This window comes from Triturus cristatus, chromosome 10 (assembly GCF_964204655.1).
Source record: "Triturus cristatus chromosome 10, aTriCri1.1, whole genome shotgun sequence".
NCBI classification, from domain to species: domain Eukaryota; kingdom Metazoa; phylum Chordata; class Amphibia; order Caudata; family Salamandridae; genus Triturus; species Triturus cristatus.
In genome coordinates this window covers 87,387,021-87,412,439 of record NC_140593.1, presented here as the reverse complement: position 1 = coordinate 87,412,439, position 25,419 = coordinate 87,387,021, and the positions used below count along the sequence as shown (strand labels likewise).

Genomic DNA, 25,419 nt, shown 5'->3' with positions numbered 1-25,419 from the left:
TTCTCTAATTCTTCTGCAATGGCGGTGTTCGTAGTATTGAAATTGTTGTGATAAAAATTAACAAGGATCAATGTCACAGTTTTTCTAAAAAGAATATTAATAATTTGGAAGTGTGCTGAATGAAGCTGGGTCTTTCCAACTTTGCCTGATAGTGTTGTCGCTACCAGAGTTAGTTGACCAATCTTTGAGTGACCGCCCAAAGCTACACTAGCTGGAGTATATATAGAAGCGTAGCCATTGATGGGAACAGGTTCTCTCGAGCAGGTTTCTTGTAAACGTACAATACTATAGTCTTTTATAAAATCAAGCCATTGGTCGGATTTCAGCTTATTAGACAGGCCAGCAACATTCTAGAAAAGGCTACCACTGAAAAGGCTACCACTGCTGTGCTATTATTATTCCGAGACAGTTTCCTAAAACTTGAATGAGTTGCTATCTAACAGGCATTCTGGGAATTCGTGGCCATATTGACTAGTGCCAGTGGTTGAGTCTGATCGCCCACTGTGATATTATTATGCGCGATCCAGGCTGTCTTTAGTGAGTCAAAGAGTAGGACTGCCTACACATGGGACAGCATGTTTTATAAGTGTCCATGGACAGAGGACACAAGTTACATAGAGGCTAGTGAGTAGTTTTATTGGTTGCGGTGGTAGAGAGGATACAGTACCTCAAAGTTGTTTTAATTATAACAAGCATTGGCCATGCCAGTAGGTTTGGCTCGCGAATGCAATGTCAAGTGTACCCTAATGACGACACTCCTCCCATCTGTGCTGCTGCTAGAGAAGAACACCATAAATTATCTAGTTATCTGAGACAGTTTTATAGCATTACAACTGTGTGTGCCCCTGAAAGTTGAAGCTCAGGCAGCTATATAAATAAATCACAGCTGTGTGGAAGGCAAGTACTTTTTTGTGGAAGCACACAACTTCTGCCCATTCAAAACATGTACTCCTGGCTCCCAACATGTGGGCGGAGCCAAAGCCCCTCTCCTGGTGGCTCTCACATACTTGTCTGGCGGCAGCTGCGCTGCTAAACCAGACTGCGCTGCCAAGTCACACCACAATAACAAGATAGAAACACATGCTTATGAGTATAATTTAAATAAAGTAATTTTATTCAGTATAAAAATACATCAGTACGGGATTCAGCAGTGCCTTGGACTACACCCCTGGAATTAGTGCGCTATAGTAGTAGTGTGTACTGGGTGTGGCCCGAGAGGGAACTCTGTCCTCCATATTATGTGCTGTTGTGGAGGCGGCCCTGGTCTAAGTAGTGTATGTGGTGGTGTAAGGACCTCCCCGGTCTTCACAGTGGGTGTGGTGGTAGAGTGCACTCTGGCCTCCATATTGGACGTGGCCCTGAAATCCAAGTCTCTGTTTTAGTGTTTGACAGTTCACGATTCATTGGGACTTGAGAGACGCCATGTTGGGTGTGGTAGCAGAGCTGACGGGGTCCCGCTGTTAGTCTATTGGTTTGGTGGCAGATGAGACTTTCTCCTGCATTGAATTTGGGAGCAGAGGTAACTCTGGTTTCTGCGGAGGGTCTGGTGGTACCGCAGAGTTGAGGGGTCTCTCCATTGGATGTGGCCGAAGTACAAATGTTGCAAGTCATCCTCACGCTGCTCACGCGAGCTTCAGCACTTCCTTCACCATCGCACCAACGCCGTCGAAGACCTTATGGATGGGGGCCTTACACATGAAGGCGCTGGTCGTCACCAGCTTGTTCTTGGCGTCCACGTGCACCTCGTGCACGTCTTTGTTCACGTGCTTGCAGCCCATGCTCTCGATGCCTTGCGCGGTCTGGGCAAAGGGCCACCTGAGGATGAGAAGAGACGTCAGTCACTGAATACTGTCTAAAGTGGAGAGGAACAGGCTGTGCGGACAGAGCACTGATTACAATCGGAGCTTATGGTAGCAGTTAGGCACACCCAGAAATAAAGGTTACAACACAGGAGGAGGCGGGAAATGTGTCATGTCTGTGTCCTATGCAGGCAGGTACCAATGAGGCCGTATCATGGATGCGTGCGCGTGCAAAGGTCCCAGCTGTGTGTCTGGTATATGCGATTCCACCGTGTAAAGCGCATTCATTTAACTTCCAATTTTCCAGAATTACTGCATGAACTGCAGGCACCAGAGCCTTGAAACAGAGAGGCAGCCACTGCTTACTGTTTCCAAGCCGGGCTGGCTGCAGCTCGCGCACTAACTCGGAGAAACTCCGAGTAAATGTATGCGATATAGGGTGTGCAGGTGCAGAAAAGCAGAGGCTCAACTCTGCCCCGGGCCAGACATTAGGAGGCGGCTGGTCCTCACTGGAGGAAGCTGCCTGCACAACTGTGTGCACCAGGAGCAGTAACAAGCCCAACATCAGTGGCAGAACTATAATATGCAGATTATTCCCCATTTATCCAAAGTTATAATCAGGTGGAAAGCCCAGCCAGCAACGGGAAAAACTACATGTGTACGCCAGTTGCACCTGTTATCAATTCAAAGTGATGTGTTAGTATATAAAAGACGGGAGGGAAGGGTGGTTATATGACCATGTATTTTAAGAAATAACACCGTACATCATAAGGATATTGGAATTAGCTCTGTGACTTCATGAAGGAACTGGGTTCTCCCCATGGAATTCTTCTATGACTGCCAATAGCCATATAATGTATAGATTGCTGAATATAGGGCCTGTACAACATCCAACACGACGATGGCCATCAAATTCTATAAAATGACCCAGTCCGACCAATTTCAGGGTGAGTGAAATGTACAAGTTTCTGACTTACAGGCCCAAAAATAGTATTCTTGCCCCATTGTCTGGTTGTTTGATACAGTCACTAACATCAGCTAGACATGTGGACCACCCCAGACCCCTTGACCCCTGATCCATCACATGATTGACACTTTGGCCAACTTTCCGCCCCTCAACACCTCTTAATTGCCCCAGAGGGCCTTGAGATTAGTTAAAGGTTGTAACCTATAAAGAGGTTATTCTGGTGGTTAGAGCCCTGGTTACCTTCTTTCCTGCCACAGCCTTCGCGGGCCCTGACAAATTAGGCAGCCATGGCAGTGCCCGGGACACCAAAGGGCAAGCAAGGTATGGACTCTGCCACCCCTGGATACCCCTAATGGACACCCATGGGATGAGCTGGGAAGCACTGAGCCCTTGTCATGGACCTCCAGACTTCACTCTGGGACCCTCACACCCCCCGATGTCAGTCTAGGCTCATGACTATCACTCACTCGTCACACTCTGCGTCCTGGCCCACGGTGACCTCACAGCCGGGCAGGATCTTGGCTGCCAGCACCGGAGAGATGCAGCAGAGGCCGATGGGTTTCTTGGCCGCGTGGAAGGCCCTGATGGTGTCCTCCACCGCTTGGTTGACGGTGCAGTCCTTCCCGTTCACGGCCCAGGAGCACAGGTTCTTCGCCACCCCGAAGCCACCTGCAAACACAAGCCCTGTTAGAGTGATCTGAGGGTTGGGCAGATGGAGGGAGGAAACAGGAAGTACGTCAGCACTTATCAACATCAGAGAGTGAGAGCTCCAGGGTGAGTAGGAGACTGACTGTGAGATGAAAAGACCCTCAGTCCTCTGCATGGATCCCCCCTTGCAGAATCTAATTCAATCCTCATACGTTTGCATCACAGATGGCCTTCAAAAATGCTCCCACAATCAAAGGTGACCTTTCACCTGGGCTTTCACACAGACTGCTACAATCGCAGATGACACACACCAGACAGCTTCTCCACTGACCATTTGCCCTTCACTTTATGCATACATACCACCATTCCCTGGGAGCCCCCTCACCTATCAGGTTCAAGAGATCACTTTACACATACCACCATCTCCTGGGTACAGTCTCGCCTCTCAGGATGAAGGCATCACCTTACACATACTGCTATCTCCTGGGTAACCCCTCGCCTATCAGGATCAAGAGAGCACTTTACACATACCACCATCCCCTGGGAGCCCCCTCACCTATCAGGATCACAAGATCACTTTACACATACCAAACTTCCCTGGGACCCCCCACACCTATCAGGTTCAAGAGCTCACTTTACACATACCACCATTCCCCGGGTGACTCCTCACCTGGCAGATTCAAGAGATTACTTTACACATGCAACCATCCCCTGGGCGCCCCCATGCCTATCAGGATAAAGGCATCGCTTTACACATGCAAGATGCAACCATCCCCTGGGTGCTTCCTCACCTGGCACAATCAGTGCATCCAGATCGCTGACCCTCAGCAAGGAGAGGTCTTTGACGTTGCCCCTGGCGATGCGCCCACTCTCCACCAGCACGTTACGTTTCTCTGCCGTGGGCTGCCCTGTCACGTGGTCCACCACGTGCATCTGTTCAATGTTGGGGGCGTAGAGTCCTTCCTAAGGAACAGGGGTCACAGTGAAGCAGGAAGATTAGCAGCCATACACTCTTTTGTATATATGAATTAATTGCATGTATGTATGTATTTATATTTTCTATATCCATTACAAAGTGCTTTACACTGCATGTTTACAGATTTACACTGGCCCAGAAAAGGTGACAAGTGTATGCGTATGACATTTCGATAAATGCAAGACTCAGCAATGGCGCAGACGGCGCAGTGCTCAAAAGTAGAAGTGCACAACAGTGTACAATATGATACACATATACAGTCATCGACACCAACAGTGCATCAAGCCCAATATAGTTCTTGGTTATTCCATTAATTTTAGTAGGACAGCCCTTTGATACTGTGGACGTTTCGACCCGAACATTGAATCACCAGGGTCTTCTCCAGGACACGTACCATCTGTCACATAACCCTTTCATGTATTTAATTCTGATCAGTTCAGGGAGGCGGACCTGTGATTCTAGGTTGTGCGGCTCGTCCCACCTAGTGAATAATCACTAAATATCCTGATCTGACAGTAGCGTAGGAAGGCTGCCCTGGTACAAACAGGATAATGGCCCCAAGACTGATGATGGTGTAGGAAAATACAGCAATTAACAGGGTTCATTGGGACCCTCGGGGCCCTGCGCCCTGGTGCACTGCACCTGGTGCACCGGTAGTAGCTATGCCCCTGGATCTGAAACAAAATGGACGGATTCAGCGACAATCTCGCCGAGGGTACACCGTCATCCCTGGCGGACCTCAAGACGTTCGTCCTAACACATTAAGGGACCTGTTTTAAATGAGGCCTCGGGGAACCGGGGGTCAGTTTTTTTATTTCTGTAAATAGAGGCACATAAAAGGCTCAGGACAACAGCTTTACATCAGCCGCTACCCGCGGACGGGTTTCCGAGGAGTCGGAGAGCCGTGTCCTCGCGGGGTGAAGGGTATATTCCTGCAGAGATGGGAATAAACACGCTGTGCGTGTATGCGGCATGGCAGTGACCTCACCTCGACGGAGCCGTCTCTGTCCCTGGCAGCGACGGCACTCTCGAGTCTGTGATGTCAGTGCCACACACAGCAATGCACAATATGTCGCCTGAGCATATCAGTTCCCAGCGCCAAGCCTTGGCGGTGACGTCACCGTCGCTGTTAGTGATGAAACACTTCTCGATGACTGTGTTACATCCCCTGACAGTGATGTTTGAGTCTCTGTCACCGATGCTACAATGTCGACCTTGCAGTGCCCGCCACTAATATCACGGCCCCTGGTATTTACTGATCTAATCCTCTGGAGTGACCTTGGAGAACTTGGCCATGACGTCACAGTCCGTTACAGGTCCATAACAGTATTAGGCGTGATGTCACTGGCTCTGGTACTCATACTAGTATCTGCGCGTAATGCGACGGTACCTGGTGCTGACATCCTAGTCCGAAGCGGTGATGGCACTCCTCCTGGAGGTGACGTCACAGTCTCACGCAATGACAACACAGTAGCCGGTTGTGATTGCAAAGCCCCGGGAAGCTGTCAGCATCCGTCGCAGTGACGTGAACGTGTCTGGCTTCCACATCACGGAGTCCAACAGCAGACTAAGAAACCCCATCAGTGATGTCACAGCTCGCGGAAGTGACGCACTATCCTATGGCACCCTGTAGTGATGTCAATGCCCAGACGGTTTTGTCTGCACTCTCGCAGTGACGTGCCAGTAACGCTCTGACACCACTAAGTCTTAGAGAACCATAGAGGACCCTCCAGCCCCGTGGCAGCCGGGCTCCGAGATGTTATAGCCGCGGCCGCAGTAAATATAAGTTATCCGATTTCATTTTTACAATGTCCCAGGGCAGGTGGAGGCAGTGGAAGAGCCAGGAAGGATGGACGGTAGATTTCAGCTGCCTCGGAGGACAAGCCCAGCGAGCGGTACAGAGCGCACACCCCCATATACATGTATGTCAAGAGTGCAGGCCTTACCTGAGCCCCGGCTCTGCTGAGATGGACCAGAACCGCCGAAGCCTCGTGGACTTCGCTGCCGTCGTACACGCCGCAGCCGGCCAGGATGACAGCCACCTTCTTCCCCATCGTGTGAAGCGAGCACTGAGACAGACGGACGCAGGGTCAGAGACAGCGAGGGCTCCGGAGGCAGGACAGGCTGTGGTGAGGGGAGCTCAGTCTCGTGTCTGCTGCAGGCGCCTCCGCGTCTCTTATAGGCACAGAAGTGATGGGGAGGGTGGAGGAGGAAGTGATGGGCGGCGCAGACTGGAGGTGCCCATAAACCGCTCCGCGTGTGCAATCAGCATGCACTTATGCCACCTGGGGATTCCCCTGCAGACGCCTCACCCAAACTGCTGAGTCACCCACGCTTTGCGGAAATGCAAGAAGCAGGTATCACTATCTGCCTGTAACAGGAGCAGGGGATGAAACACAGCAACAGACTCCCGCCTGCACACACAGCCCAGCCCAAGGAAGCCCCATGTGTGCACAACACACCCCCCTGCCCCCCGTGTCCAGCACCCTGTGTGCACACCCCTCCCTGTCCAAGGCAGACCCCTATCTGTACACCAACTGTCCTGTCCAAGGCAGCCCCCGGTGTGCAAAACCCTATCTGTCCAAGGCAACCTTGTGTGTGCACACCCCTCCCTGTCCAAGGCAGCCATCTGTGTGCATACACCTCCCTGCCCAAGGCAGTCCCATGTCTGTACACCAATCGTCCTGCCCAAGGCAGCCCACTGTGGGCACACCCGCCCTTTCCAGCCCCTTGTGTGCACACCCTTCTGTGTCCAAGGCAGACTCCTCACTGTACACCAACCAGCCTATCTAAGACAGCCCCCCCCTCGGGCTATCTGGGCGCACGTAATGCTTTCCAATGGGGCAACAAGGTGAGCGGGCTGCCCTGGAAGTCCCGATGAGGGCTTGTTTGCCTCTGAGATCCCAGCCAGGGCTCCAGGAGGTTGGACGTGTCCACCCCTTGGGTCCCCTCAGTCTTGCCGTGCGCACGGGTTACCAGAAAGGGGGGTATCCTTCCTCCGGAATACTAGGGACAGGGTATTCCTGAACCCCTCTCGGCCTAGCGGTCCTCAGCCGGCAGCTGGACGGGCCAGGACGCCCCCTCCAGCCCAGGGCTCTGTCCCCCAGCCCAATGTGTGGCGTGGTGCCCGGGACGGGGGCCCACATGCCTGGGGAGGCATCACCTGTGCGCGGGAGTCCCGACAGGGTCCAGGGGCCCCAGGTTCAGTCTCCTGGCCTGCCGCTCTGCCAGGGGTCCTAGACGGTGATCCACCGGGCCCGGGGAGCGTGGCCCCTACTTGGCTGGGTACAAAAGCTCTGAAAGGACTGGTTCCTGGAGGCCCGGGGAGGCCCCACCCAGCACCTCTGGGCACAGGAGCCCTGACAGGGTCCAGGGGCCCACCGGGCCCCGGGGAGGGCGCTTCCATCCTGTGCTCCGTCTCCTGGTCTGCCGCTCCGCCAGGGGCCAGGGACTGGGTTTCATAGAGCCCAGGGAGCCACCCCCTGCTTGGTTGGGTTTAAGAGCTCCGGCCGGGGCCCTGCGGACCCTGGTGAAGTAGGGTCCACAAAATGTAGAATTTAACTTATAGCTTTATTAGGAACATCCAAAACGTAAGGCAGGCAACTCCAACTGAATGGAACATCAGACAGAAAATAGAATACACAGCCATGAACCAATAGAAGCAAAGATACACAAGAATAAAGGGTAAAGGAATATATCTAACCAAGCTTGGTTGAGAAATAAAGAATTAAGAGAACTGAACACTCTGAGGAATGAAAGTGCTCATTACCACATACCTGTCTCCCTTTAAACAAAAAAAGAAATAAAAAAAACGGTTAATACATATCAAAATCATTGTACTTTGAAGGCAACATAATATTTCTCTGACTTCTCTCAATAGATTCAGGTAAAGTATCACAAAATGTTTCCTTGCTTGAAACATTTTTAATGTAAAGTGGACTGAGAGCGACCCCTCGTACAATAAAGGGAAAGGGGTACCAAATAACAAGTATCAACAAGGCAATCCCAATATTACCACTCAATGGTACAGTACTATTAAAATATCACACTAATATAACACAAGTTCCGGAAATATATCACATTTATTAAAAGGAGAATTTAACAATAAAAAATCCTAAATCCATCGATACAGTACATATTAAAAACAGTCAATTTATATCAACATTCATTTTATACATTTTTAAAATTACAAAACACAAACTGTTATGAGCCCGCATAACAGAAAAACAGACAGTAGACTTTGTCATCTAAAACACATCTTGAATGACCGTGATTTTACACCGTGATTTGGGATATATTTGAAACTGCTATCTCCAATCCTCTACGGCGGTCCCTTAGATTGTGTGTATCTTTGGCGTCGACGCGTTTCGATGGTTTGAACTTTATATGACCATCTTTATCAAGACAAATTTATAGGCTTAAGTTACTTCTGGCTTGATTTCGAACCTAGAAAGACATAAGTACTATTAGTAAAAATAAAAATAGAGGTCTGACTAGAGAGATAGCAATTCTTCTAACCTTGAGGGCCTCTTGGTTGGCAAGATCTTATACTTTACAATTACCCCTATGTTATCAAATCAATATGGGCAATCATATGTGCCCTCCGTTAGATCATAGTCGATAGTGCTTTCTATAACTTAAATATCTTCCTACTTCAATATGGGGTTTTTAGGGTAATTGATATGTTTAAGTATTGAAACTCCATCTTAAATCTATGGGCCACGTTCCTGCCCCCCGTACTCTATAATGCTTGCATTATCGTTTCCTCACCTTAGGAAATTCAGCCTACTGCTATGTATTCGCTTCCTGAAATGATTGTAGGCGGAAGGCTTACGTGCTGGTTTCCGTATTTTTACTTCAATTCCCCGAAGTACACAGACTTCAGTTGCTGTAGAGTAACATAACGATATCAGTTACTGTTAGGAAGACCTTAATTTGTTTAATCAGGCAGAACAGGATGCGCTTACCGGTATCTGTGGATGCGCTTGTATAGTATACCGCAGCGTATTTCTTAGTAGCGTGTTTCTTAGTAAAAAGTCGAATTGTTTTGTCAGAGACTGGGGTCCATCTGTCATACCCTTATAGCACGTCTCGTATTGGTTCCTAAAAAATACAAAGGAACCATGTCATACCGCGAGTCCCAACTCTTCTCGCTGGTAAATAAATGTACTGCGATTACTTCGAGACCGCGCTGCCTCACAGAATCTCCCTGGTACTAGAAAAGCCCGGTCTTACCTTACGGCTCTCAAATTATTCCGCCGGTATGGAGTCTTCTTGCTCCGTCTGTTCTCGGATAGTCTAACCTGTACGGCTATTTGTTAGGAAGGCTTGGCTCTAATGATTGGCTCAATGGGTCACGTGTCACCGCTTACGTGTGGGGTTTTTCCCGAAGTCCAATCGCATAGCTTCTATTAGGATTGAATCTCTACTCTAGATGATGCGTTTTTTTACTTTATTTTGTCAAATACTAACAATCGATCACAATTTCATACGAAGCGTTTGTTAACGTATGAAATAAAACTATTTGCACACGCCCAAGTATTTAGGCGAATTGAACGCTGTTATTTTTTAAAATACATTCCTCTTAAGGCTGCCTGGTTTTCATCTAGGTTTCAATCCTGTAGCGTTCCAACTTTATTGTTCCTAACTGTAACCTCTAAACAATAATTGGAATACCTAATACAGTGCAAATTGGAAAAACTAATTTGTGACCTCAATGCCATACATCATTGTACAACCTCCTCGGTGGCATATAATCTCAAAAACATAGTCAGATTGGCCAACATTGCGATACGCATATAGTATCCGAAATTATATCGGCTTAATATCCCAAAGCTAATACGCAAGATGTAAACATGCGGAACAAACTTTTAAAATTGCCCTCTATTGACCACAATGTTAAATACATCAATTGTATAGGAAAACAACCTTTAGCAACAATTTGTGAACTATCTATGAGCTTTAAACAGTCCTTCGAATACTTAATACAATTATAAAACATTTATGAAATGCTTCTTTTTCACATCAATACTGGAACATATAACATGACCTCCTTGATGGCATATAATCTAAAAAAACATCATCAAATTGACCGTCATTGTAATACACATATACCATCCAAAATTATATCGGCTTGACATCACAAAGCTTGTAAACATGATATAAACATACGGACAAAGCTTTTACAAATTGCCTTCCATTGGCCCCGCTGTTGAATACATCAATTTGTATAGGTAAACCCCACTTGGCAGAAAAATAGGTTACAACCTATTACAATCTTAGTATTTTTACAGGCAAAGGACTCCCCCGATTTTACACATTTCATCACAGTGTCTATGTGGAAATAATACTCATCCAATCTTCTTTCGTATTAAGTCCCTTATCTACTGTATTTAAATAACAGATGTGCCACTGCTCTCTCTTTTTCCTGGTGGTATTGGGGTCACCCCCCCTTCTGTTGATGAATATTTTCTCCAAAATGAACCATTGGAACTGATCGCACGTATGGTTCATTAGGTTAAAGTGTTCTGTCAGGGGAGCATTTACTTTTTTAGTTCGGATAGCGGATTTGTGCTCTAAGATCCGAATGCGTAGCTCCCTACTGGTTGGCTCAATGGGTCACGTGTCACCGCTTACGTGTGGGGTTTTTCCCGAAGTCCAATCGCATAGCTTCTATTAGGATTGAATCTCTACTCTAGATGATGCGTTTTTTTACTTTATTTTGTCAAATACTAACAATCGATCACAATTTCATACGAAGCGTTTGTTAACGTATGAAATAAAACTATTTGCACACGCCCAAGTATTTAGGCGAATTGAACGCTGTTATTTTTTAAAATACATTCCTCTTAAGGCTGCCTGGTTTTCATCTAGGTTTCAATCCTGTAGCGTTCCAACTTTATTGTTCCTAACTGTAACCTCTAAACAATAATTGGAATACCTAATACAGTGCAAATTGGAAAAACTAATTTGTGACCTCAATGCCATATATCATTGTACAACCTCCTCGGTGGCATATAATCTCAAAAACATAGTCAGATTGGCCAACATTGCGATACGCATATAGTATCTGAAATTATATCGGCTTAATATCCCAAAGCTAATACGCAAGATGTAAACATGCGGAACAAACTTTTAAAATTGCCCTCTATTTACCACAATGTTAAATACATCAATTGTATAGGAAAACAACCTTTAGCAACAATTTGTGAACTATCTATGAGCTTTAAACAGTCCTTCGAATACTTAATACAATTATAAAACATTTATGAAATGCTTCTTTTTCACATCAATACTGGAACATATAACATGACCTCCTTGATGGCATATAATCTAAAAAAACATCATCAAATTGACCGTCATTGTAATACACATATACCATCCAAAATTATATCGGCTTGACATCACAAAGCTTGTAAACATGATATAAACATACGGACAAAGCTTTTACAAATTGCCTTCCATTGGCCCCGCTGTTGAATACATCAATTTGTATAGGTAAACCCCACTTGGCAGAAAAATAGGTTACAACCTATTACAATCTTAGTATTTTTACAGGCAAAGGACTCCCCCGATTTTACACATTTCATCACAGTGTCTATGTGGAAATAATACTCATCCAATCTTCTTTCGTATTAAGTCCATGGGTCAGAGGTCATGTTAGAAAAGCCTCTGTTTGCGTTTCGACGCAACAAAACCATACGCAATGCCTTGGTTAGAACCTACGAAGGCATAAGAGAGACGCAGAATACACTCACAGGAGTAAAAGCTAAGGGTAATTACAGATGTGGAACTTGTTCCATTTGTCCCTTATGTCTGAAAGCTAAATATGTGACATACAATAATCAAAGAATCTGGGCTAAAGGCTTGAACAACTGCCGAAGTAAGAATGTGGTGTACTTGCTGATCTGCCCCTGCGGTCTTGGTTATGTAGGTGAAACCAGTAGGGAGCTACGCATTCGGATCTTAGAGCACAAATCCGCTATCCGAACTAAAAAAGTAAATGCTCCCCTGACAGAACACTTTAACCTAATGAACCATACGTGCGATCAGTTCCAATGGTTCATTTTGGAGAAAATATTCATCAACAGAAGGGGGGGTGACCCCAATACCACCAGGAAAAAGAGAGAGCAGTGGCACATCTGTTATTTAAATACAGTAGATAAGGGACTTAATACGAAAGAAGATTGGATGAGTATTATTTCCACATAGACACTGTGATGAAATGTGTAAAATCGGGGGAGTCCTTTGCCTGTAAAAATACTAAGATTGTAATAGGTTGTAACCTATTTTTCTGCCAAGTGGGGTTTACCTATACAAATTGATGTATTCAACAGCGGGGCCAATGGAAGGCAATTTGTAAAAGCTTTGTCCGTATGTTTATATCATGTTTACAAGCTTTGTGATGTCAAGCCGATATAATTTTGGATGGTATATGTGTATTACAATGACGGTCAATTTGATGATGTTTTTTTAGATTATATGCCATCAAGGAGGTCAGGTTATATGTTCCAGTATTGATGTGAAAAAGAAGCATTTCATAAATGTTTTATAATTGTATTAAGTATTCGAAGGACTGTTTAAAGCTCATAGATAGTTCACAAATTGTTGCTAAAGGTTGTTTTCCTATATAATTGATGTATTTAACATTGTGGTCAATAGAGGGCAATTTTAAAAGTTTGTTCCGCATGTTTACATCTTGCGTATTAGCTTTGGGATATTAAGCCGATATAATTTCGGATACTATATGCGTATCGCAATGTTGGCCAATCTGACTATGTTTTTGAGATTATATGCCACCGAGGAGGTTGTACAATGATGTATGGCATTGAGGTCACAAATTAGTTTTTCCAATTTGCACTGTATTAGGTATTCCAATTATTGTTTAGAGGTTACAGTTAGGAACAATAAAGTTGGAACGCTACAGGATTGAAACCTAGATGAAAACCAGGCAGCCTTAAGAGGAATGTATTTTAAAAAATAACAGCGTTCAATTCGCCTAAATACTTGGGCGTGTGCAAATAGTTTTATTTCATACGTTAACAAACGCTTCGTATGAAATTGTGATCGATTGTTAGTATTTGACAAAATAAAGTAAAAAAACGCATCATCTAGAGTAGAGATTCAATCCTAATAGAAGCTATGCGATTGGACTTCGGGAAAAACCCCACACGTAAGCGGTGACACGTGACCCATTGAGCCAATCATTAGAGCCAAGCCTTCCTAACAAATAGCCGTACAGGTTAGACTATCCGAGAACAGACGGAGCAAGAAGACTCCATACCGGCGGAATAATTTGAGAGCCGTAAGGTAAGACCGGGCTTTTCTAGTACCAGGGAGATTCTGTGAGGCAGCGCGGTCTCGAAGTAATCGCAGTACATTTATTTACCAGCGAGAAGAGTTGGGACTCGCGGTATGACATGGTTCCTTTGTATTTTTTAGGAACCAATACGAGACGTGCTATAAGGGTATGACAGATGGACCCCAGTCTCTGACAAAACAATTCGACTTTTTACTAAGAAACACGCTACTAAGAAATACGCTGCGGTATACTATACAAGCGCATCCACAGATACCGGTAAGCGCATCCTGTTCTGCCTGATTAAACAAATTAAGGTCTTCCTAACAGTAACTGATATCGTTATGTTACTCTACAGCAACTGAAGTCTGTGTACTTCGGGGAATTGAAGTAAAAATACGGAAACCAGCACGTAAGCCTTCCGCCTACAATCATTTCAGGAAGCGAATACATAGCAGTAGGCTGAATTTCCTAAGGTGAGGAAACGATAATGCAAGCATTATAGAGTACGGGGGGCAGGAACGTGGCCCATAGATTTAAGGTGGAGTTTCAATACTTAAACATATCAATTACCCTAAAAACCCCATATTGAAGTAGGAAGATATTTAAGTTATAGAAAGCACTATCGACTATGATCTAACGGAGGGCACATATGATTGCCCATATTGATTTGATAACATAGGGGTAATTGTAAAGTATAAGATCTTGCCAACCAAGAGGCCCTCAAGGTTAGAAGAATTGCTATCTCTCTAGTCAGACCTCTATTTTTATTTTTACTAATAGTACTTATGTCTTTCTAGGTTCGAAATCAAGCCAGAAGTAACTTAAGCCTATAAATTTGTCTTGATAAAGATGGTCATATAAAGTTCAAACCATCGAAACGCGTCGACGCCAAAGATACACACAATCTAAGGGACCGCCGTAGAGGATTGGAGATAGCAGTTTCAAATATATCCCAAATCACGGTGTAAAATCACGGTCATTCAAGATGTGTTTTAGATGACAAAGTCTACTGTCTGTTTTTCTGTTATGCGGGCTCATAACAGTTTGTGTTTTGTAATTTTAAAAATGTATAAAATGAATGTTGATATAAATTGACTGTTTTTAATATGTACTGTATCGATGGATTTAGGATTTTTTATTGTTAAATTCTCCTTTTAATAAATGGTATATATTTCCGGAACTTGTGTTATATTAGTGTGATATTTTAATAGTACTGTACCATTGAGTGGTAATATTGGGATTGCCTTGTTGATACTTGAAACATTTTTAAAACAGTATTCATTTCCAAAATCAGGAACATTAGTAACATTGTTTGGAGAAATCACAGGGAAGAAAATTCCGGCAGGAGAGCAAGTTTTAGCTAATCTGGACAATCTCCACCAAGGTCCATTGTCCAGTAAAGCTGACGTTTTTCCTAGTTTGACAACTCTTCTGACCTCAAAAAACTTTGAACAACCTTTATGTACATGAACAGGAAGTTTGATCTTAACAGCATCACCGATAGATAACTTATTATTAGTATCTACGAACTCTTGAAAACATTTTTAGATTCTTTGGATTCCACTTCATGTTTGACAACATCATACATATGTTCAAGATTATGAGTAGTGATTTTGGGAAATAACCACCCATGGGTAAGTTTTTGCCTAGGAGCCCTCCCTTTGAGCAACAAAAAAAGGAGAACATTTGGTGGTACAGTGAGGAGTACAGTGGTAAGACCACAACAAATCAGCAATATGTTGTTTCACATCAATTCTGGACTTGCGAGCCAACTGAACCCCTTCCACTGAATTTCTGTTAAACCTTTCCACCAAACCGATCGTGTTTTGTGAATAAAGTGCCGTGGTAAAGTGACGACTACCAACTTGTTTAAAAAAATCTTTCATAGTAAACAAGGTAAACTGGGAACCATTGTCAGTTACAATACCGTCAGGAAAACCTTCCTTCTTAAACACTTCTTGCAAAAACTCAATAACGGTGAAGGTATCAGGATGAAAAAACAATTTTAACTCATTCCATTTGGAAAAATTATCAATGAGAACTAAGATATAAATCTTCCCAGAATGAATATGGTCCTAACAAATCCATGGCCAACTTGGCCCAAGGTTTGTCTGGAAAGTTAGTTTGAATATGATGAACGTGTTGGGTCTTCAAAATCTTGTCAGATTTGATGCACAATAGACAATTTTCAACACATTTGACAATATCATTGTCCATATAAGGCTATCCCAAAAAATTCCTGACTTTTTTAATAATGCTGGATTGACCCAAATGACCTAGATGGGCAATGGAAATCAATTTGTTTCTGATACAAGAAGGTGGAACAAAACAACATCCTTTGATAATAAGATCAGTTTCGAAAAAGAAGTAATCTCTGACCTTCCAGAAAACCTGCAACTCTTTAGATAAATGTTTCTCTAAAGGCCAACCATCCAACATGTAACTTTTGAGGGAAACCAAAACATCATCTTGCGACATTGCTGCAAACCATTCTTCCTTAGAAATAACCACACTCACCAAGAGTACAACATCATCAATGGAAGCAGCAACACATTCTTCAAGAGATGAACAATTTGGATCTGTAATAACATCCCCTGTCAAACGAGAAAAACAATCAGCCCAAACATTTTGTGACCCAGGAACGTAACTCACATTGAAATTGTACTCATAAAGTTTTGATAAAATTCTAACCAACCTAGAAGAAGCCTTTCCCATGCCATGTTTGAAGAGTAAGTAAATCAAAGGCTTATGATCAGTTTTGAGTTGAAAATGCTTCCCCCACAAATACATTTTAAAATGTTCAACAGATCATTTACACCCCAAAGATTCGCGTTCAATGGTGGAGTATCTCGATTCATCACTAAATAAAGGTCGAGATGCGAAAGAATTGGCGCATTCAACCCCATCTTTGATTTGACGAAACACTGCAGCAAGTCCAGTTGAACTGGCATCAACAGTGACCACATTGGTTGCCTCTTATGAAAAGGCAAACAGGGGTTTGGACTCAATGTTAGCCTTTTTTAAAGAACTGAACGCAGCAACATGAACTTCCAGCCACTCAAATTTGACACCTTTTTTTTAACAATAACCTTAAAGGTAAAACAATGTCAGCAAAATTTTGCACAAATCTTGCATAATACATAAACCTAAAAAGGATTTGAGTTGGTCTTTACATTTAGGAACTTGCATATCTCGGATAGATTTAAGCAAGTCTTCTTTTGGAGCAATACCAGTGCTGGAAATTGTGTGTCCTAAGAACTCTACTTCATTTGTGAAAAACTTTCACGTATCTAGACGCACAGTCATCCCTTTGTCCTCTAAAATGGTCAACACTCTACTCAGTAAAGAAGCATGCTGATCATTGATTTTGGAGAAAACGAGAATGTTGTCTTGGAACATGACAACCCCATCGATACTTCCAAAAAGACAGAACATAAATTTTTGAAATACCGAAGAGGCAGACAGTAATCCAAACGGCATCCTGACATATCTAAATGCTCCATCAGGTGTGATAAATGTGACTAAATGTCTTGACTGGGGAGATAATGTGACCTGAAGATAAGCTGATTTAAGGTCTGTGGTGGAAAAAACATTCACCCCGTCTAATCTGGATAACAAATCTTGAATTCTAGGCAAGGGATGACAATCAACGAGAATGTGTTTGTTAACAGACCTCAAATCGGAACTGAGACGAAGTTCCCTATTTTTGTTTAACTTAAACAATGAGAGAAACCCACTCTAATGAGTCCACCGGTTCGATCATTCCTTCAGCACACATGCTTTTGAGCATTTGAGATAACTCCACATGAACAGACAGAGGAACATGGCTCAATTTATGTTTCTCGGGAACACCATTTCTTTAAAGTTGAATGTGGTATGAAAAACCTTTAACCTGACCTAGTTTCTTACGAAACAGATTTTTATGTTTATCTAGGATACACTCTAATCTGTTATCTTTTTCAATGAAACTTTGGACAAATTCAGGATCCTCAGCGAAACAAACTTGTACTTTAGAATTAGGGCAAAGAGTAATGTTGAACTTTTCTTGATGTCTCCAACCTAAGACTTGGAAACTATCAATAGCAACATATACTTTCCAAAAATAACTTTATGTCTGAATTTAATCTCAGGCACGAAATAAGCGCTTATGGCGATTTCTTTTCCACCAAACCCATAAACTTTAATATCAGAGGGTTCCAAAACTTTGTCATGCAAATTTTCCTTGAAAAATAAATCAGAAATGATGGTGTGTGGAGAACCAGAGTCTGCCATGACTTGTAATGTTCTACCATCGATAGTAACTTCACACATAGGTGGAACATATAGCTCTCCATCAACACCACTCAAGGAAACACCAAAAAGCAAATGACATTCTTTAGATTGATTCAAGGGAGATGTTGCCACATTCAATTTAGAAGTGGTTGCACCCAAATCAGAAGATAGACCATATTCTGTAACTTCAGCATGTTCAATTGAAACTACATCTTGAGAACTAATCATGCAAACATCCCTCTTTTCAGTGGAAATTGGACAAACTCTAATGCACAACATAACATCTTGCACGCACTGTTCTTCATTGTCATTTTCTTGGTTCATAGAAACTCCTTTACTTTTGCTTAAGCACACATTACCGAAATGACCCATTTCCCATATGAATAACATTCCCTATTTTTGGCTGGACAATACTTGTATTGAGCTGAATAAGTTTTAGACCCACAACGATTGCACACTACTTTGGGTATAGAATTATTGTAAGAAGTGATGGGTTTAGAGAATCTTGTTTTAGGAAAACCAACTTTGCTAGTATCTTTGACAGATAATGCTGCTACTCCCACAACAGTGGTGTCTACATTAATCGTTTAAAAAAAACGAATAGAATGTTCTAAACTCTTAGCAATGTCAATAGTCTCTTGAAGTGAAGGGTTGCGTTGATGAAGGAGCTGTTCTTGTATTTTCCTGTTGGAACAATGAATAATCAGTTGATCTCTGATATAGGTATCAACCTCAACACCAAACACACAGTCAGCAGCTAGAATTCTTAACAAAGAAACATATGCAGCAACAGATTCATCAATCAACTGGTGACAGGTGTAGAAATGAAATCTTTCTAAAACTATGTGTAGCTCTTCCTTAAATCTTTTCTTTATTCTAGCAAGAGCTGCTGAAAAACAATCATAGTCACCAGCATCCACTCCATGTGGAGGTGCTGCAGCAGGTAAGTGTTCAAAAATATCCTTTGCATTGTTACCCATAAGATTTAGAAGTAAAGCTGTTTTCCTTTGTGGAGGAAAAATTGCACCATTGATGGCCAATAAGTAGTTGTTAAAATGACAAAGCCACTTGTCCCACTTCATGCTGCGTTGGATGGGACCTTTTAAAAATGCCGGTGGTGGATAACCACAATTGGTACTTGTCATGGTAATAAATGCAAGCACAAAAGTGAAAAGAAAAAAGAAAAAAAGGAAATAATAATAATAATCCAACCTGTAAATTATTACTCCGTGAGACACAGGAAATTAGCCAAGCTTAGAAGAAAAGCCTCTCACAGAAACACTTAAAGTAAGAGACTGGCTATGAATCTTCTCGATTTGTTTTCATGCACAGACAGCGTAAAACACAAAGCGTGCCGTTTCTATGACGACGGTCGGAAGAATGAGCGTGTATCCAGGAAATGCTAATGCGTCAACAAGAAGACTTCCGTATCTAGGAGACACCATGCTGTGACGAAAGAACACAGTCGTGAATGGCACACTCGCACGTAAACACGTGGCTTGCCGTAAGTAGGCAACACTCGGTCTCGTGAACTCAGTCTCGAAGGCAATGGCATGAGTGCAACGGCGGGGTGCCCAAATATTGGAAAAGCGAAGAACAGCCCTACTTCAACACCAGCAATCAACAGGGTGAAAGCGGCAGCTCGAGGAGTAGAGTCTCGTTGAAGGAAATCCAGACAAATTTAAGAAGTGCAGAAAATCCAAATCCAAATACACAAACTGTTGCTCCAGCGATGTGGAAAAAGGTGGATGCTCCTGCCAGGCAAGGACTTCACCACTCGTCGCCAGAATGAAGTAGGGTTCGCAAAATGTAAAATTTAGCTTAGAGCTTTATTAGGAGCATCCACAACGTAAGCCAGGCAACTCCAACTGAATGGAACATCATACAGAGGGGCATACTATCAAGAACGGCGTTAAAATTATCGCCGCTTTAGCGGAAGGAAACTGACGCTAAAGTGGCGATAATGAGCTTGATAATATGCCCGTGTGAATTCCAATAGAAGCCCATGTTCTGGTGTGAACATGGGCTTCTATTGAAATTCTCAAGGGCATATTATCAAGCCCATTATCGCCGCTTTAGCGGCGATAATTTTAACGCCGTTCTTGATAATATGCCCAAAAGAATAGAATACACAGCTATGAACCAAAAGAAGCAAAGATACACAAGAATAAGGGGTAAAGGAATATGGCTAACCAAGCTTGGTTAAGAAATAAAGAATTAAGAGAACTGAACATTCTGAGGAATGAAAGTGCTCATTACCACACCTGGGGAGGGTTGCCTCTCCACTCCGGGCTCCGACCTTGGGCCTGCCGCATGGCAGGGCACCCCGGAAAGGGTCCTGCGGGCCTGGGGAGGCCCCATCCTGTGCCTTTGGGCATGCGAGCCCTAATGGGATCCAGGGGCCCGCCTGGTCCCGGGGAAGGCGCACCTGCCCGGGGCTCAGTCTCCCGGTCTGCCGCTCCACCAGGGTCCCGGGACAGGTTTGCATAGTGCCTGGGGAGCCTCCCATTGCTTGGCTGAGTTCAGGAGCTCCAGCGGGGGCCTCTGAAGGCTCTGGGGAGGGTGGCCTCCCCACCCCGGGCACTGTCCTTGGGCCTGCAGCATGGCAGGGTGCCCGGGATGGGGTCCCGGGGAGGCTTACCCTGCACCTCTGGGCCTGGGTGCCCAGGATGGGGTCCCACGGGCCTGGGGTGGCTTCCCCTGTGCCTCTGGGACCAAGAGCCCGGCTGGGTCCAAGGGCCCCGCCGGGTCCATGGGCCCCACCGGGCCCAGGGTCGGGTGCTCCAGCCCTGGGCCCCGTCCCCTAGCCTGCCCCTCTGCCAAAGGCCCGAGACGGGGTTGCATCGTGCCCGGGACCCTCCCCCTGTTTGGCTGGGTTCAGTAGCTCTAGCCAGGATCTCTGAGGGTCCTGAGGAGGGCAGCCTCCCCACCCCAGGCTCCATCCTCAGGCCTGCCATGTGGCAGGGTGCCTAGGACGGGGTCCTGTGGGTCAAGGGAGGCTTCCCCTGCACCTCTGAGTCCGGGAGCCCCGATGGGGTCGAGTGACCCCACCAGGCCCCAGGTTGGGTGCTCCTTCCCTGGTCCCATCCTCTGGCCTGCCACTCCAACAAGGGCCCGGGACGCGGTTCCCTGAAAACCTCCCATGCTTTGGCTGCTTGTCAAGGGGTTCGTGGGCCCCGGGTCAGACTGCCCGTCAGCTACCTCTTGCAGCCCCATGGCTGAGGCCCAGCTAGGGTCCCGGGCTTCCAGCCCCCCATGCACCGGCACCCGCTCGCCCTTTCGTTAGGGCACAGTGCGACTAGATGACCCCCCTTCAAGCCCATCCATCTGGTTGTGCCTTTCCCCTCTGCCATCTGGTCACACCTATCGCCTTGGCCATCTGCTCGCATGCAATGCTTTCCAATGGGGCAACCAGATGGCCAGGCTTCCCTGGAAGTCTCGATGAGGGCCCGTTTGCCTACCTGATCCCAGCGAGAGCTCCAGGAGGTCACGCACATTTGTGCCTTGGGTCCCCTCCGTCACCTGGTGTGCACGGATTACAAGGGGGGTATTTTTCCACTAGATTACTAGGGAGAGGGTCAGCCAAAACTCCATGAAGTCCGGCGATTCCGAGACAGGGGAAGTCAGGACACGGGCCGTCTGCTGGGGCCCCCAGGGGCCCTGTTGTATGCCTGCCTCCCAACCCTTCCCGATGGGCCTTTCATCCGAGCCTGCTCGCCCCGGGAACAGGCAGGGATGTGAAGCTGGCATTCCCCACACAGTGCGGCCTGCTGGGGGAGGCCCCGGCCAGTGCCGCGCACTCCGATCGATTGGTCATGCTTGGTCTGTTTAGGGATGGACTGCTTGGCCAGCCTCAGCTGTTGTTTCAAGGAAAGAGCTTCCACCCCGCATGGACCGTCCGGCTCGAGGGACCTGGTGCTTGTCGGAGGCCCTCCCCCAAACCCAGCAGAGCAAAGCTTGTGACCCTCAGTGGTCCGACCCAAATGGAAGGGGTCGGGTTGCGTATGTCCTGGATGCTGCTGCCTGGCAGGTATATTACCCCTTGCGCGCCACGCTGTCTCTCTGCCCAGCGCATTTCCGCAGCAGCTGTGTTCTGCGGACTCCGCCACCGCCTGGTGCCGGCACCCCTGCGTCTCACTCAGGCTGCGTTTCGGCCCGCCTCTCCCTTCCAGGAAGATGGCTGGGCCCACCGGTGCCCGTGTGTCCACACCTGCCCACCCTCTCTCAGCGAGCGCTCCCGCACAGGCAGGTGGGCTCTCTCCCCAGCAGGCTCCCAAGAGGGGATGTGCGAAGGTGTCAGTCGCATGACGGTGCACACGGCTCCCGAACCCACCTCGTCAGCAGGTGCGGTACCTGGGTGATCCTGCCAGTAGCATATGCTTGTCTCAAAGATTAAGCCATGCACATATAAGTACAGTGAAACTACGAATGGCTCATTAAATCAGTTCTGGTTCCTTTGATCGCTCCATCTGTTACTTGGATAACTGTGGTAAGTAATTCTAGAGCTAATACATGGCGACGAGCGCTGACCTCCCGTGAAGCGTGATTTATGAGACCATGACCAATCCGTGCTTTGGTGACTCTAGATAACCTCGAGCCGATCGCACGTCCCCGTGATGGCAACTATACATTCGGATGTCTGCCCTTTCGATTATACTTTCTGTGCCTACCATGGTGACCACAGGTAATGAGGAATCAGGGTCCGATTCCAGAGAGGGAGCCTGAGAAATGGCTACCACATCCAAGGAAGGCAGCAGGCGCGCAAATTACCCACTCCCAACTCGGGGAGGTAGTGACGAAAAATAACAATACAGGACTCTTTCGAGGCCCTGTAATGGGAATGAGTACACTTTAAATCCTTTAACGAGGATCCATTGGAGGGCAAGTCTGGTGCCAGCAGCTGCGGTAATTCCAGCTCCAATAGCGTATATTAAAGTTGCTGCAGTTAAGAAGCCCGTAGTTGGATCTTTGGATCGAGTTGGCGGTCCTCCTCATGGCGAGCTACCGCCTGCCCCAGCGCCTTTCTCTCGGCACTGCCTTGATGCTATTGAATGAGTGTCCCAGAGGTCTGAAGCGTTTCCTTTGAAAAAATTAGAGTGTTCAAAGCAGGCCGGTTGCCTGAATACTTCAGCTAGGAATAATGGAATTGGACTCCGGTTCTATTTTGTTGGTTTTCGGAACTGGGGCCATGATTAAGAGGGACAGCCCGTGGCATTTGTATTGTGCCGCTAGAGGTGAAATTCTTGGACCGGAACAAGACGAACCAAAGAGAAAGCATTTGTCAAGAATGTTTTCATCAATCAAGAAGGAAAGTCGGAGGTTCGAAGACGATCAGATACCGTCGTAGTTCCGACCATAAACCATGCCAACTAGCAATCCGGTTGCGTTGTTCTCATGACCCGCCGAGCAGCTTCTGGGAAACCAAAGTCTTTGGGTTCCGGGAGGAGTATGGTTGCAAAGCTGGAACATAAAGGAATTGATGGAAGGGCACCACCAGGAGTGGAGCCTGCGGCTTAATTTGACTCAACAAGGGAAACCTCACCCGGCGCAGACACGGAAAAGATTGATAGCTCTTTCTCGATTCTGTGGGTGGTGGTGCATGGCCGTTCTTAGTTGATGGAGCAATTTGTCTAGTTAATTCTGATAGCGAATGAGACCCTTCCATGCTAACTAGTTACGTGACCCCCTGCGGTCGGCATCCAACTTCTTAGAAGGACAAGGGGTGTTCAGCCACACAAGTTCGATCAATGACAGGTCTGTGATGCCCTTAGATGTTCGGGGATGCATGCGCGCTACACCAAACGGATCAGCGTGTGCCTACCCTTGGCCAACAGGTGCGGGTAACCCGCTGAACCCTGTTCGTGTTAGGGATTGGGGATTGCAGTTATTTCCCATGAACGAGGAATTCCCAGTAAGTGCAGGTCATAAGGTCGCGTTGATGAAGTCCCTGCCCTTTGTACACAACGCCCGTCGCTATTGCTGATTGGATGGTTTAGTAAGGTCCTCGGATCGGCCCCGCCGGAGTCGGCAACGGCCCTGGCAGAGCACCAAGAAGATGACCAAACTTGACTAGAGGAAGTAACAGTCATAACAAGGTTTTAGGTGAACCTGCAGAAGGATTATTAATGGCAGAGCAGCCCGAGCAACGGATGGTGCCAGCTCGAAACCTTCGGCCGCCTCCTGCGAGCACACCCTAGGCACAGGGCCCGGCCCTGCCCACGCACGACCCGGCCGGCAGAGCGGTCCGTGGCCACATTGGGTGCTTGGGTAAGGACTGCGCCTTGGCGGGTCTTCCTCCGCTGGGGGAGGACCCGACCGCCTGAGGGACAGGGGACGGGGATGGTGCTCGGCCCCTGTCCCTCTCTCTGGGAGGGGCACAGCAGTGAGCCCTCCCGAGACAGAACCCATGTTCACTCTGCACGACCCCCGCGGTGGGAGGGAAACTAAATGGCAGTGCCTCCCCGGGCTGGGACCACCCCTCCCTGAAAAGCCATGCCTCCCCTGGCCCTCCCAAAGCCGAGTCTTGGCCCAACGGGGCTTCGGGCGACATCTGAGCAGCCCGTCTTGCACAGCAGGGCGTCCTGGAAGAGAAGGAGCCAAGGGCCTGCTCAGGGACCCCCGGCTGCTCTCGGTGGGAGGCGTGCAGGACGGGGAGCTGCCTGGCACCTCTGACCCAGGCAAGGGTGGGGTGGGCTCAGGGCCGCCCGGAGACAGATGGCTGACATGCAGGTGGGGTGACCCTCCCTGATTGCCAGGTACCCAGTTTGACCCGGTCTCGTGCTGCCGGGCCGAGGGGTTTGAATACTCGCAGGGTGACTCCTGGTTACCTTGGGAGGGACCAGCGGCAGTGGGGCTGCTGCCTGCTCCCATCTTTCCGGTAGCCCCCCTTGCCCGTGGGTGGGCAGGGGGGAAATCCCAGGCCCAGGGCCTGGTAACACTTTTTTTCTCACAACGGTGCAGTCTGACTTCCAGAGGGGAAGCCTTGAACAGGGCGCCCAAGCCGTCTCGCCGCATGGGCGGTGGACGGATGGCATTGCCTTCCTCCCGCCTCTCCTGCTCCTGCAGGGGGGAACGTTTTCGAAAGTTTCCTGTGACTCTTGGTGGTGGATCACTTGGCTTGCACGTCAATGAAAAACGCAGCTAGCTGCGAAAATTAGTGTTAATTGCAGGACACATTGATCATCGACACTTCGAAAGCACCTTGCGGCCCTGGGATCCCCAGGACGCGTCTGGGGCCATTGCAGGATTAGCTCTGCTTACCTTTGTCCCCCCACAAGGTCAGACCCCCCGATCGCCCTTGGTAGGGTCCCTCGCCAGGTCCTGTCACGGAGGTACGCCTCCAGCATGCCTAGCCCTGCTTCCCCACCTCAGTGGGGAGAAGGGGGCCGGCGACCAGTTTGCCCTGGACCCATCCCGGGGCACCTGGCTGAGTGCCTTATGTGGCTGTCCATGGTGT

General features: G+C 46.9%; 1 protein-coding gene and 2 pseudogenes across 1 annotated transcript; 2 read left to right on the top strand and 1 right to left on the bottom strand.

Moving 5' to 3' along the window:
* Window positions 1-1,091: 1,091 nt before the first annotated feature.
* LOC146788890 (glutamine amidotransferase-like class 1 domain-containing protein 3, mitochondrial) lies at window positions 1,092-6,571 on the bottom strand. Its single transcript, XM_085630478.1, has 4 exons — window positions 6,337-6,571; window positions 4,206-4,377; window positions 3,234-3,435; window positions 1,092-1,815 (listed from the first exon to the last, which is right to left on the bottom strand). Exons 1-4 carry the CDS (start codon window positions 6,442-6,444, stop codon window positions 1,623-1,625), a joined length of 675 nt encoding a protein of 224 aa, XP_085486604.1. The 5' UTR covers window positions 6,445-6,571; the 3' UTR covers window positions 1,092-1,622.
* Window positions 6,572-22,313: 15,742 nt separating this feature from the next.
* Window positions 22,314-24,088, top strand: LOC146788889 (18S ribosomal RNA; annotated as a pseudogene).
* A 967-nt stretch (window positions 24,089-25,055) lies between these two features.
* Window positions 25,056-25,218, top strand: LOC146788888 (5.8S ribosomal RNA; annotated as a pseudogene).
* The last annotated feature ends 201 nt before the right edge of the window (window positions 25,219-25,419 follow it).

What these genes read in the sequence shown, in the direction of transcription:
- LOC146788890 (XM_085630478.1), bottom strand. Translation starts at nt 6,444, where the DNA reads ATGGGGAAGAAGGTGGCTGTCATCCTGGCCGGCTGCGGCGTGTACGAC. An exon ending in GGATGCACTGATTGTGCCAG is followed by an intron (nt 3,436 to 4,205) that starts GTGAGGAAGCAC and finishes TTGTGTTTGCAG; the next exon opens with GTGGCTTCGGGGTGGCGAAG. An exon ending in CAGGACGCAGAGTGTGACGA is followed by an intron (nt 1,816 to 3,233) that starts GTGAGTGATAGT and finishes TCTCATCCTCAG; the next exon opens with GTGGCCCTTTGCCCAGACCG.